General features: G+C 37.4%; 1 protein-coding gene across 1 annotated transcript in view; it reads left to right on the forward strand.

Moving 5' to 3' along the window:
• Positions 1-2058: 2058 nt before the first annotated feature.
• Positions 2059-15138, forward strand: part of LOC149071626 (uncharacterized) — a 136753-nt gene continuing 123673 nt past the window's right edge. The window contains exon 1 of the mRNA XM_089247921.1: positions 2059-2498. Coding sequence (XP_089104047.1) covers positions 2405-2498 — 94 coding nt within the window. The 5' untranslated portion in view covers positions 2059-2404. The remainder of the gene's footprint in view (positions 2499-15138) is intronic.

Raw genomic sequence — 15138 nt, forward strand, 5'->3', positions numbered from 1 at the left:
CTCAATGTTTAACACAAGAATACCCAATGTTTAAGACAAGAATACCCAATGTTTAACAAGAATACTCAATGTTTAACAAGAATACTCAATGTTTAAGACAAGAATACTCAATGAATAAGGCAACGGTACATAAAACAACCGTACTTCATGCATAAGACCAAAATAGTCGATTTGATGCTTCCCTGTTAAAATTTCGATTCCAAAATGTGCTTTCATTGACTTTATTGGGGTGTCATTAACTGTTTATTGAATGAAAGCGTAAAAAGAAAAATGGTTTCCAACATAGAGTCATAGAGTCGGTGAGAAAACTTCCATCACCACTGGAGAATTTCAGACACTTTGTGTTTACTAGTTAGCTGCCAGTAGGATAGAAAATTGTGAATTGAGTGGTCCATGGAATTCAAAATTTGTTCAGTGGTCCATAAGTAAATACAAATAGTGAGTTAGGTGGTCGACAGGATTCAAAACTGTTAGTTGCCCACAAGGATTTAACATTGCAAATGGTCCAAAATAATTCAAAATATTGTGTTTAGTGGTCCATGGGATTCTCGATTCCGAGCATTAGTGGTCTACAAGGGATTAAAAATATAGCAGAGTGAGTTTTCGTTCGATTCTCAAAATTGTTTGTTAATTGGTCCGCAAAGATATCAGAAAATTTAAGTTTATTGGTCAGTAAGGATTCAAAATTTCGCGTTTATTTGTCAGCTCATTTTACCATTCTTGTCGCACAACGGTCATTTCCTAAGACAACGAGGGGCTAAATACGCCGTGACCTACCGTTTTCTTGCCGAATCCAAACAACAGCGTTCAACATTATTTTTTTTACATACATTTCGCCGAGAGGGTGGTGCGCTGATCACTCGGTGAAAGGGACTTCCTGCGGTAGCAACGTGTTCATCAGTCACCTTTTACCACCATTTCTGATGTACTTCTTTGTCTTGCGGTCCACATGGATTCGAACTTGAACCGGGGGGGGGGGGTTTCTCAACTGTTTGAGTTCCTCGGACCCTTTGCGTTGATAAAATAAAGCCATGGACCACCACCCCTCCCCCGCCAGTAAAATGACGACCGCGGACTCTTTTTGCAGAATAATATTCAGCACATAATAATGTAAGAGTTCATTGTTTCTTTAGCCAAGCTCATGGACCCTCCCCCCCCACTCCGAGGACCCCTGATTGAGAACCACTGACTGTAAGAGGGTGTGGTAAGACAGTTGCAGCTGCACTTGGCCCTGCGTTTGGTGATTATAATTAGACTGGACTCAAAATCAGTTCTGTACGAATCCAAATTTAAATTCCCAAACAAACCAAAACTCTTCTCATACACACAAAGAAAAAAAAAAAAAAAGACGTCATTCGTACCTAGTGACATCCCCGACCAACGATTACCACATTAACCGCGAGAATGCACATCTCTTATCTAGAACACAATGATCATAAATAAATAAAATAAAATAAAAATAAACACAACATATTACATATCAATAGAAAAACACACACACACACACACACAAACCACATTAAAATAAATAAGAACCAATATATAAATCGGGTCAGAATCAATCTTATTTCTATTCATTCCTCAAACATCGGGTAATCGGAAAAAGAAAATCTGGATTAACGACTGAGAAAAATTCTTTTTACGATTTTGATCGCTTTCGATAAAAATTTTATTTATTTTTATCTTTTTTTTTTAGAGAAAAAAGAAGAATATATATTCAAATAAAATTACAACAAAACATAAAAGAATACAGATATATCTAGCAAAAAAATTTTTTTCTTATCTTGAATAATTTCCCAGAGGCAAGAGACACAGACACATTTTTTTCCAAACCGAAAAAAGAACACCAGACCTAAACTTTTCATGCTTCACAAACTCTACGAGATCCCCCCCCCTCCCGCCACGCCACCACCACCTCCTCCTCCCACACCGTTGCCAAACTTCCATAACATAGATCATGTGATCAAACTGCCGCAGTGATCGCGCATGAGCAGACGACTCTTTTTGCAGACGACACCAGCGCCGCGGCCGTCAGTCCGTCTCGGGCCTCTCCCTCTCATTGTGGCATCTGTCTTCTGCTGCGGACGGATTAATATAAGAGAAGCGTCGAATACTACAACAACACAGTACTATAGGGGGTCCTGTCTCTCTCTATCGTATCCTCATCCCTTTACTATTATCAGCTTTCGACACTATACAGAGAGGCGCTTCATCCTCTTGGGCAACAACTTCAAAAAAAAGGACTTGCCGAACTTTCAATTCAACGATTCAATTTTTTTTTTTAAAAATTGTTATCGCTCCGATATAGTGACTGATATTTTAAGGGGCTTATAAAATACAAGGCACTAAAGAAAAGGAAAAAAAAAAAAAAGGGCGGGCCCCTGTCAAATTTTTAACTATAACCATGGCTGCCACTTCGGGCTGCTACCTGCTGGCCGTAGTAGCCGAACCTGTGACAGAAGATGATAAGCAGACTATTCTTAGGAGATTCACCAAAGGTAAGAGAGGATGAATATTTTATATTTTATGCATCTAAATCATAGATTATATAGTATTGAATCTTTTATGTAAATTTATTTTGATCTGGATGGATGTATAAGGGCAGTGTTGTATAGTTGCTCATTATGCATATTGGGTGTTATGCAAATATGCATGTTCTTAGGTATGCATATTTAAAATTTTAGATCTTTGGAGTGATGCGTATTTTTCCCTATGTCACATTAATCATTATAGAGAGGTTTTTTCTGTTGGTTCAGAAGTTTGGCGCTAATTATGTACAGTGAAACCTCGTTAGTGCGTCACCCGTTTAACACGTCACTCCGCTTATCGGATCACTTTTTGCAAGTCCCAGTTATCCCGAGGCAGGAATTGGCACAGCTATGGCTTACTCCGTTTAACGAGTCACTCTGCTTATCAAGTCATACTTTTACTCTCCCAAGAGTGACTCATTAACGAGGTGGGGTTTGACTGTATAATAAAAAGTTCATATACAATAAATTGTTATCGCTCCGATAGTATTATATAAATTTATATAATTGATTCATAAATAATTTATTGAACTTTTTTTTGCGGAAAGCATTTGCTAAAATTTTTTACTGGAAAAAAGCATTGCTGAATTTCTTTTTACTCGCTTTATTGCAAGTATTGCCAAAATTGCTGGATTTTTTTTAATTAAAAGCACTGCCAAATATTTATACGCTTTATTAAAAAGCATTGCTAAATTTTTTGCACGTTTTATTAAAAGTATTGCTATAAATTTTATGCGTTTTATTAAAAAATGCACTGTTAAGATTTTTTTTTACTTGTTTTGCCTTGTTTTGTGCTGAAAGCTTTATTCAAAGCATTGCCGGAATTTTTCACTCGTTCCACTGAAAGTATTGCCGGAGAGCTGCTGAATTTTTTTTACTAGAAGCATTGCTGGAACTTTTTAGACGTTTTCTGAAAGCACTACTAGTATATTTTTTTACTATCGTTAATTAAAGCATTGCTAAATTTCTTTTTTACTCGTTTTTCTGGGTGAAAGCGGAATTTTTTTATTCGTTTCACTGAAAGTGTTGCCGGAATGGCTGAAATTTGTTACGAGAAGCATTGCTATAATTTTCATGCGTTTTTATTAAAAGCATTGCTGGAATTTTTTTTAAACGTTTTCTTTCTCTGAAAGCACTGCTAGTGTAATACCCGTCTCAGTGAAAGCATAGCTACAGTTTCTTGCTCGTTTTACTGAAAGCATTGCCGGAATTTTTTACTCCTTCTACTACTAGAAGTATTGCCCGAATGGCTGAATTATTTTTACTACAAGCATTTTGCTATAATTTTTATACCTTGCTAAATTTTATTTTCACTCGTTTTAAAAAGAATTGCTGGAATTTTTTAGACGTTTTCTGCTTGTATTGCATTGCTAGTATTTTCTACTCGTTTTAATGAAAGCAATGCTGGATTTTTCTTCTGGAAAAAAAATAGCTTTGTAATTTTTTTTATTTTGAAAGCATTACTAATTTTTTTCACTGAGAGTAAGAATTTCTCTTTGCTAGAATTTCTTATTCGTCTTGCTAAAAGCGTTGCTAGAGGTTTTTTTTTTTTCACTTGAAGCATTGTCGGAGAGTTTCCAACAGTGCTGCCATCTAAGGCATGGGCCCACCAAAACACGGCCCGGGACCTCAAGAGAAAACGGGCCTCACAAAAATGAGATCTGGTTGAAATTTCCGAGAATTTGCCTGGTAGGGCCTCAGAAAGATCACTTGGCCCGGGGGCCCATGATGCTCTTAAGACGGCCCTGGTCTCCAAAACTGGATTTTTTTTAAATTTTCTTTCAAAAGCTTCGTTTTAGAGAAGAACTTTTTTTAAACTTTCATTTCGTAAAGAAATGATAGTAAAAAGCACTAATATATTTTTCACTCTTCTTACTAAAAGCATTGCTAATTCGTTTTACTGAACACATGATTGGATATATTTCAACTCAACGCATTTTGTTGGAGTTTTTTTACTGCAAGCTTTAGTTGATCACTAAACGCATTATTGGTAATTTTTCACTAAAAGCATTGTTGGAGATATTTTTTACTAAAAGCATTGTTGGAGATATTTTTACTAAAAGCGTTGTTGGAGATATTTTTACTAAAAGCATTGTTGGAGATAATTTTTTATTAAAAGCATTGTTGGAGATATTTTTACCAAAAGCATTGTTGGAGATATTTTTACCAAAAGCATTGTTGGAGATATTTTTACCAAAAGCATTGTTGGAGATATTTTTACCAAAAGCATTGTTGGAGATATTTTTACTAAAACCATTGTTAGAAATGTTTTTTTTTACATTATTGGAATTTTTTTACTCAAAGCATTACTGGAATCTTTTTCTCAAAGCATTACTGGAATTTTTCACTCAAAGCATTACTGGAATTTTTCACTCAAAGCATTACTGGAATTTTTCACTCAAAGCATTACTGGAATTTTTTCTCAAAAAGCGCTACTTTATTTTTTAGTGAAAGCATTGTTGGAATTTTTTTTACTCATCCTTTTGTCTTTTCATTAAAGGCATCGAAAGAGGAAAAAAATAGCAGGTTTACTAAAAATTACTAAAAAAAAAATTGCCAAAGCATTTCATAAATATAATGACTAAGTAATAAATTAAATATAAAAATTATATTTTTAGTTTTGAAAATTCCATTTTAAAAAATATTGTTTATATGAAAAAATTTTCACTTCAATTTTCGTTTCCTTACATTTTAATGCTATGCATTAAATAATATTTAACTGGCCCACCCTTCCCAGACGCGGAGCCTGGTGCGAAAATAATTCCAGGGCAAATTGTGGTTCAAAGAAATTTTTGAGAATTTCTTATATATTGCAGAACATTGATTTTCATGAACATTTTCGAAGTTTCAGAAGAGCTAACTTGTTTCTTTACTATTAAAAAAATAATATTTTTATTGCTATTAACGAATGTGTGGTGATTACATGCAACTATAACACACACGATCCTCCCTCTTCTGCCCTAAGGGCAGCTATAGCATTTAAATATTGTGCGTGACCACAATATTGAACAGACACAAATTCTATTGATGAGTTTGGATCTGAACGATATTTCAAGTATTGTTAAAATGAACACAGTAATTATGTCAGGGATTAATTAGAGTTATCTAAGTGATTGTACATAAAGTACAGTTCGATCATACGTCGGATAACGAACGCCTCGGCTTACGAATTTTTCGGCTAACGATTTTTTTTCCCCGCAATCTTTCTGCCTCGGCTAACGAATACGGATTCGGCTGACGAACAATTTTGTTGATAGGGATGTACAACATGGTAACCTAGCACAGCCACGTTGTGCTCTGAAATTTCGCGCAGATCATCATTAGAATTATAATCAGCCGATTAATTCATGTCCATCTCATAATCGCTTTCTAGAACTCTATTCCACTCCTCATTTATAACGTTTCTGAATCTTTTTCTTGTAAAAGAAAAGATTTAGATAAGAGAAAATGCATTCAAAAAAAAAGAGTGCGTAGGCTTGAATTTTTTTTTCAGTGCATGCGGTAGATTTGCGACATCGAACTTGACGGTCTGGATACATGTTCTTTCAGTCTAAGAATGTTAGCATTAAACTTAATGGTGTGGGATTCTAGGATGTGTGTGCTCAACCTTTTGAGGAGTGAGGGCTACTTCATTGGGGAAACGTCTCTGGGGCCACTTGAATTATCTGGAAATGTGGCTCGAGCCACATTTCGAAAGTCAGGTGATCTGAAAATGTGGCTTTGAGAGGCATCTGGAAATGTATCACGAGTCACTCGGGTGTCTGGAAATGTGACAAGAGACATTAAAATGATCTATAAAAATGCCGCCGACCGCTCAAGTGAATTAAAAACGTGTCGTGGGCCGCTTATGTTATCAAGTGTGCTGTGAACCGTTCGAGTGATCTGGAAATGTGCTACAAGCTACTCGAGTGATCTGCCGTAGGCTATTCTAATGATCTGGAAACGTATCGTCAGTCTCCTGAGCAATTTAAACTGAACTGAAGGTGTGAACTGAACTGTGTACTGAACTGAACTGAATTCAACTTCAACTGAACTCAAGGTGTGGTGTGCCGCGGGTTACTCAAGTGATTTGGAAATGTGGCTGAGGTCGCTCAAGTGATTTGTAAACATGCTTGGGGTCGCTTTAGTGAACTGGATATGTACTACTGGCTGCGTGAAAGATCTAGAAATGGACCATGGGCACTTTAAGTGATTTTAATAATCTTTCGCTGGCCGCTTGAGTGGGTTGGTTATTCACCACGGGCCACACCAGATGACACCGAGGACCATAGGAGTACTTTCTAGGAGCTTATCTTTTCCATCTGCATGTATAAGACACAGAAATGAGCTGATCAAATCACAAATAGATGGGGACACCTATGAACCCGACTGAGTTGATGAGACGAAGTACATAGTATTTTCCACTATATAGTGTAAAAGATCTTCAATTTCTCCTCTTGTAAATTCTTAGATATCTGATTTTAAGTAATGTCTTGACGTTACTCCTGACGTTAGTCACTTTCAGTCAAAGGTCAGTTTTTTTTTTCACGGTACTTCTCCATTGTTTTTGTAAGACTTATCTTTAAATTTTAACCAAAACCTGAATTAAACGATTTTCCGTAGAGACGTCGGTTAACGAAGATTTGGGCTAACAAATGTAATTTGGGAACGAAATATCTTTGTTAGCCGAGCTATCACTGTACTCTGCAATTAGATGTAATTTTGTGGGTAATATTGAAATGAGGAAGGAATATCGAAAAGTATCTGGTTTCGATCCCATCCGGTAATCTTCGGCCGTCGAAACTCTCATCTACTTAACAACACGTGTTATGTTATAGGGAGCTAAAAAAAAACCGCAAGGTCGATAAGGATGTAGCCCTCGTGTATGCTATACAGCAGTATCTCGCTCTTGAGGCGTAGACACACGACGATACTGATCATATAAGTGCTCTTCCTATTCAGTATTGAGGAGGTTGGAGATTCGACCCCAAAGACTATCTCACCCATCCATCATCGGGTTTCCCTTTCTCAAAGGGATATATAGGATGTTACGTAACAGCTCGGCGTAATGGTTCCTGGAGCTCCGGAGTCGGCGTCGCCCCAATAGTTTTCGAGGAGGAACCGCGATGCATATTTTTTGACTTCGCTACCCACCGCGAGATTCATTCATAATGGTATCTCTCGCAGCCTTTAGCACTTTCCATAACGCGCATTAATCAAAGAGTGGCTACACAATGGCTTCGTCACAACCTTCAATGGGTTGGTTGGTTGCTGGGCTGGGAAAAATCGGGTGGTTTCGGAAAGAGGGGAAGTCGCGGAGGAATATGGTGCTATAGTATTATGTGTATATAGTCAGTTCAATTCATAGGGGTCGCTGGCATTTTTTTTTTTTTTGAATAAATTTAATCTCTCTTGCCCCCAAAAACTTTCTATTCATTTTATGGGCGTTTCGAATGCGTTCAAACTTGCTTCTCAGCTGCTGTTCGTGTTCGGTTCCCGAGAGGTGGTCGGAATTGTTGTCGGCAGCTGACATCCGGGAGTCGATGGTTCCTCTTGTTGAACTTGTAGGTGTGTATGTGTCTATACATGCTCAAGCACCACAAGGGGTCGAATTCATCGGTGTTTCTTTCTGGGGGGGGGGGGGGTCTGTCTGTAGGTATTAATGAATCATCTTGGGTAATCGGAGTTGGTTTTAGACGTTAAAACGATAAAATGCAATAAAATATAGAAACATATATCCATGATTTATTTTTCGGGTTAAAAGACCATCGGAATTTGAATATTCACTTGGCGTTTTCTTTACTCAAGTGGGTGGTTGGACACCATTGGGAGATGTTTGCTGGTGGCACCATACATCTTGAACACCCTCACTGATTAGTAGGGTCGGATTTATTTGATTGAACCAGCAAACGCCTCTTGATGTTGCCAAATATTGGAGATAAAATATGAGACCCAAGAAATAAAGAAAAAAAAAGGGACAAAATTTCGAAAAAGAAACAAAAAGAACTATCAGAAGGAGAGAGGACATGAAACCAAAAAGAAAGAAGAAAGGGAAAAATTATAGAAGGAAATGGAAAAGAGCAAATTAATGAAAGAAGTAGAAAGGGGCAAATTACCGAAAGACATAAAACGGGACAAATCAACAAAAGAAGTAGAAAATGCAGGAAGGGGAAAATTAACAAAAGAAGTGAAAAATTAACAAAACAAGTGCAAAATTAACAAAACAAGTGAAAAATTAACAAAAGAAATGGAGAATTAACAAAAGAAATGGAGAATTAACAAAAGAAGTGAGAAATTAACAAAAGAAGTGAAAAATTAACAAAAGAAATGAGAAATTAACAAAAGAAGTGAAAAATTAACAAAAGAAATGAGAAATTAACAAAAGAAGTGAAAAATGCATTTTGTATTTAATATTTGGTATTTTGTCTCAAAATACCAAAATTTAAAGGATATAACGTGAAAAGAAAAATGATCATAAAAAGAGAAATAAAATACCTGAAGAAGGAGAGAGGAACAAAATCAAAAGAAGGAGAAAGAGGAAAAATCTCCAGAACAAGAAAAAAGACCTGAGAGGCATTCAGAACCTAAAAAAAAAAGGAGAGAGTAAGAACAGGGACCAAAATAATAAAATTGGAAGGAAAAGAAGAAAGAATGACAAAATAACCGAAAACAGAACAAAGGACAGAATCGTTGAAACAAGAAAAGACAGAAATAATGGGCTTAATAATAATAATAAAAAGTTTCTGAGAAAATCAAATAATTAAAATTAGGTTTTTAGTTAAAATTAAAAAGGGGGAAGAAAATTGCACAGGGCCCAAAAAAAGAAGAAATAGAAAGAAATTTAAGATTTAAAAGAAAATGAGAGAAAAAGAAACTTATTAAAAAAAAAAAAGATAAATTGACCGATTGTGTAGAAATAATCAAATTACGAATTCTCTTAAAATAGACATTAACGATAGCGCAATCGCATGGATAGCGAAATGCTCACATACGTCATTCAAATGGAAAAATCTTTCATGGGGATCATTGGATTTCAATTCAAAATTTTTATTTTCAGATTAATTCCACTTCATTAGCATTTATAGTGATATACTTCTAAGAAAAAACAAACAAACAAATACTATCGTCATTATTTTCTCTGGTATCAAACGCCGATATAAAAGCTACCTGCCCTCGTTTCATAAAGTAGGAAAAATAAAGACCATAATATCTTAGCCGGGGCCATTGTTCTTGCACGAAGAAGAAGAATCCGGCCAGTCTAGAGAGCTAGGGCTGTCCGTTCATCAGGGCAAGGGCCGAAATGTGGGTACTGACCTGAGGAAAACGGATTTTATGTAATATATTGGAGATCTTTTCTCCTGATAGCAATAAAAAGAAAAAAAAAACTAAATGGGAGGAGCTCTGTCTGTTTTCTTCTTCTTTTTCTTAACTTTGAATGGATTTTGTTTGTAATGGTGATGACGACCATAATAGTAATAAAGGTTGCTTCTGGCCCACTTGTGGATGATGATGAAGACAATTGAGTAAAAAAAAAAAAGTGAACAGCAGGTTTATTTCTTTTTTTTTTTCGGTTTTTTTTATATATTTATTTTATATGAACGATGTGCGAAGAAAGCAATGCGTGTGTTTGCGTCTGGTTCTCTTATAATATAATGGAGGAGAATGAACTCAATCTCTCTCTCTCTCACTTTAATAGTGTGAAATAGGGAAAGCTCTCTTTACAATGATTATGTGGTGTATACGTGCAGTTAATGACTCATCGTACTACTTTTCTCACTTTTATCGCCATTGAACATGAATGGCGTTGATCGAGACAGTGGAGAAATTCCCATATTACCGCGAAACTAGTATTCGTATAAAAAAAAAGTTGTTATGGTGCCATGAATTTCAGTATAAACCAAATGAGAATTTTTTTTTTTTTAAAAGAAAGATAATAGATAAAATAAGATAATAATCAATGCAGAGATTTGCTGTATCGTTGTTGGGAAGATGAAGCATTCATTATTCATTATCTAGAGCATAGTTCCCTAAACTTTTTGTTCCACCGCCCCCTACTTAAGGATTTTTTCTCTCTCATTGCCCCTCAACTCAAGCGAACCCATAGGATCCTATGTTGCATCCGTAGCTTCCATCGCCCACCGGGGGGGGGGGGGGGGGATATTGCCCACTTTGGGAAATACTGATCTAGAGCAAGGATTCTCAAATCGTGGTCCGCATCGCCTTTCTGGAGGTTACTTACAGGTCTCACGTTCATTATTCTGAGCAATATCAATGATTTTAATCATGAATTCTGGGGGGGGGGGGTCCCTAAATTTAATTAAGTAGGTAGAAAATATGCTTAATAAGATATAATAATAATAATAAAATGCTTAATAAGAACTAATTTGAGGAACCCTTGATCCATCACAGAGGGCACCAAGGACCCTCAGCTAGGTCATAGTCATCCATAAAAGGGATACGATACACAGATTTTATACTCTTTTCTTTTCAACTTCTGTTTGGATCGCTTAGCAGCCTATTGTAGACTCACAGAAGGCCACGAACCACTTTTTGGATATCACTGATCTACAGCGGGAGGGAGGGAGGAAATGGAGGGACCTTCATCCTTTTTCGAGTCATGAGTACTGAATATACCGTCATCATCAGAAGAAGAGCACCAGAGAGGCAGTAATCGTTGATAGCAAATCAGTTGGATAGAGGAGGTATCGATTAAAAAAGGTCAGAATTGGGCACAAGCATCGAGTGCTCTTGAGTGATTTTGTGAGCGCCACGGTGCTCGAAAACATCATGTTAAAGGTACCTAGTTCCATTTTCCCCATTGATGAGGACTTTTGCCCGAGGACTAAAGCAGGAAAAAACCCCAAAAAACTTGAAAGAATAATGTTCACACATGAGGGGTTGCTCGTGGATTTCAGAAATTATCCTCCGAAGATTGATTCGACTTCTGAGCGTAATAAAAGACCAGAATCGATTTAGAATGCTTAACACGTCTATTCTCGATTCAGGCATTCGATATGCCTAATCCTCACACAACTGCATATACACACATCGTCACACATAAATGTGGAGGGGGAGAGAGAGAGAGAGCCGTTGTGTCAATACAGTGAACGGGTACCATTTACCATAGTAATAACATAATTTTTCTTCGTACAGTGGTGCACGCGCCTGTGTGCGTGCTCCGAGCCATTGTCGAAAAGGGGATGGCAAGTACGAACGAACGAGAGAAATCAGCGAGCCGGCTGAATTTAATATTCAGTCCCGTGGGACTAAATTGGTTTGCGGGGTTGAGGGGTAACGATTCGTGTGTGTGTGTGTGGGGGGGGGGGGGTAAAAGAGGGGTTTCTGGTCCGCCATTTGACAATGACCACCACCACACAATCTTGTTTCTGGAAGACCATTCTTTGGCCCTTCCTCCCATTGCCCATTTCAGCAGTTGAATAGGCCAATATATATACTTTTTACTCACATACACACTAGTTGTCGCGGTCTCTGCGGGTGCTATACGTCTGAAGGGCACTTTCCTCGGATTAAAACGGGAAAGTCTCTCTCTGTGTATCTCTCTCTCTCTCTCCTAAACGAGAGGAGGGTGTAAAGTGAGTTCCTCCCCGGGATAGATTGAAGTGCGCGTGTCTCCTCGCGTACGTTTTTGGTGAAGATAGGTTGTTGTACGTCCAGAGAGAAGATTAAGATCAATATATTTTGTTGTGAGGGGGAAGACTAAACATTTACGAAGGCCAAGCAAAACTTTTACGCTTTGCTGGGGGAGAAAGAATAAGGAACGGGGAGAATCTCCCGTCTCTTGCTTCCTCAACAATATGGCTTGACTGACTCAAATTAGGAAGGAAACGATTTGATAGGGGGGTGAGACTTAAATTTCGGTTTCGTTTGTATTCGGTCGGAAAATACCAACACCCTTCTACAGCAGAAGGCCTCCGCGCGAAGCTTTGACGTCACTGAAGTCGTCCATTTCACCTGCAGCCATTGGATATAGCAGTCCGACGTATGAGAAATCTTTACTTTTTCTTTTTGAAGTATATCCAATGACTCTAGGTTAAATGGACGACTTCAGTGACGTCACGAGCTTCTCGCGGAGGCTTTCTGCTACAAAAGGTGTTGACCATACACGCTCAACCAGTGGCCCGCGACCTCAAACCTAATTTTATAAAAATTAACCAAGTGCCACATTTCCAGATTGACCCGCGGCACGCTTCCAGATCATTAAAGTGAAGCGCTGTGCAGTTCAACATCACTAGAGTGACCTGCGGCATATTTATAGATGACACTGTTCACTCAAATGATCCGCGGCACATTTTCAGGTCACTCAAGTATCCCGTGGAATATTTACAGATCACCGCAGCACAGTTTCAAATCACACAAGTGACCCGCGGCCGGCAAATTTCAGATCATTTAATTGACCCACGCATATTCACAGATCACCGCGGCACAGTTCTAGAGCTCCTAAGCGACTCGCACACAGCACACTTTCAGATCATTCAACTGACCCGCGGCACATTTTCAGAGCACTTAAGCGATCCGCAGCTCATTTACAGATCACTAAGGGCCGTATTCACCGACATGGTTTAAACTATAGTCAAAATTTTTGGATAAGAGATCAACATATATTGGTTAAAAACCTGAATTTAACCAATCCGTGTCGATCTCTTATCAAAAAAATTTTGACTACAGTTTAAACTATGTCGGTGAATACCGCCCTTAAGAAACCAGCGTACATTGACCGCTCTGTACCCTATGTCAAGAAAGTGACGGGGAAAAAAATTCCAGGGGACCAATACTACGGATTTGATAATGCTACATTTAATGTCATCTACATATTGCTCCACAAAAAAGGCGTACGAAAAACAGTCCGGGATCTTTTTCAGCTGATGGTGGTGTACACACATCAAGTTCTCAGGCATAGTAAGAAAGTGTGTTTTTTGGGACATTAAATACAATATTAATATTAAGTCTGGGCTGAAGGTTATTTCAACGATTTTTTTTGAGACCATTAAGGTAAACACTTATTTAGACTCGAATCTTTGGAAGCTTTGTTGCATGTATTAAAAGGATATGTTTCTTAACGAGCTATTCGACGATTTTCCGCGGTTTTCATGGCGGGTATTAACCAAAACTTGCATATGATATCCTAGAGGTATTTAATATTTTAAGGGGGATTAGGGAGGACTTTCCTCTAGGAGAAATCCGAGAAAAGTGTTAATGGTCTCCAGATATTATTCGAAGCTTAAACGAATTACCTCAAAAAACAGAAGAACCTCATAGAAACAAAGTAGGGGGGCTGAGAACCATTGTTCCAGAAAACTACATTGGTTTAGTTATCCATTTATTTCATTCTGAAAGAGAAAAACAAGACTTACGTAAGTGATAATTAATTAAGAAAAATGGCTGGTTTTTATAGTCCTGTGGGGATTATTATGGATTATTTCAATGCCTTTCAAATTTTTTTTTTCATCTTGCGCGGTTTCATCTTGTACACTTGAATCTACAGTCGAACTCTATTAGGTATACTTGATTGAGATTTTTAGAGAAGTACAGTTTTTAATGATTTAATTATTAATATAATATAATAATAATAACGTGATCCGCACGCATTCCCAAGGGATCAGCATGATCCGTCCAGGGAATTTGTTAGTGTTAGTAAACATCCATGCCCGAACCGGGATATAAGCAATTTACCATTATATATATGTATTTATACAAATAAATGTTTTATTTGTAATTAAAATATAATTAAAATTTCCAAAAAGAAAGCTTAACTAGACACCTGAGCTTGAGTTTTTGTACATCTTTTTTTTGGAAAAATCGAATTTTAGACGTGCATAGTCAGCAATAAGTCTTCATCCAAGTACGCCAGCTATTACAAGCCAAATACCTACCAGGAGGGAGAGAGAGAGAGTATGCGTATCGGTTTTTATTTTTGATATTGCATAATGCGAATCCAAAGAAAAATTGATTCGCACGAATGCATAGGCGTGAGGTTTATGTAACCAAATATTTCTATACCTATTATGGATATGGTGGAAAATATTGGGGCTCCGGCTCATGGGCTGGATACAAGTTAACACCTATGCACAAAATGTGTTGCAAGACAAAATATTGCACTTTTTAAATCAATATTCCGAGTCCCTAGACAAGTTATCAAGACTAGCGATTGAGTAGCGTGGTGATAAGATGCTTGTCTACCACCGTGAAGGTTGTTGTAACGGTCCTGGATTCAAACACGACGGAGGACATAGATATTTTCCCTTGAAAACTTGAGGCGACCACCGATGGACAGCGCCTTCATTTCCAACCCATCTCATTAATGGCAGTAAATTGCGATATGGCCAGAGTTGGTGTTTGGTAAAGTAGTTATCAAAACTGAAGTTATATAGGAAATATCTTGTGACACTTTTTTTGTTTTGCTGCTCAGAATAGTCGAAAAAGTGAAAAAAGAAAAGAAATATTCCACGATATATCTTTGCAAACATTTACCGAATGCTATAAGTTGAGTTTTTCAACAGTATTGCTTACTTGTTTCGTCCTTTCAGAAGAGATATTAATTGGAATTCGGCATTTTCAGTTGAATATCCAATAATGGTCTTAATATAGGTTTCTACACATAACTCTTACAAAA

This window comes from Pholcus phalangioides, unplaced genomic scaffold (genome assembly GCF_987345545.1).
Source record: "Pholcus phalangioides strain wild (caught in Gottingen) unplaced genomic scaffold, Ppha-v1.0 ptg000018l_1, whole genome shotgun sequence".
Lineage (NCBI taxonomy): Eukaryota > Metazoa > Arthropoda > Arachnida > Araneae > Pholcidae > Pholcus > Pholcus phalangioides.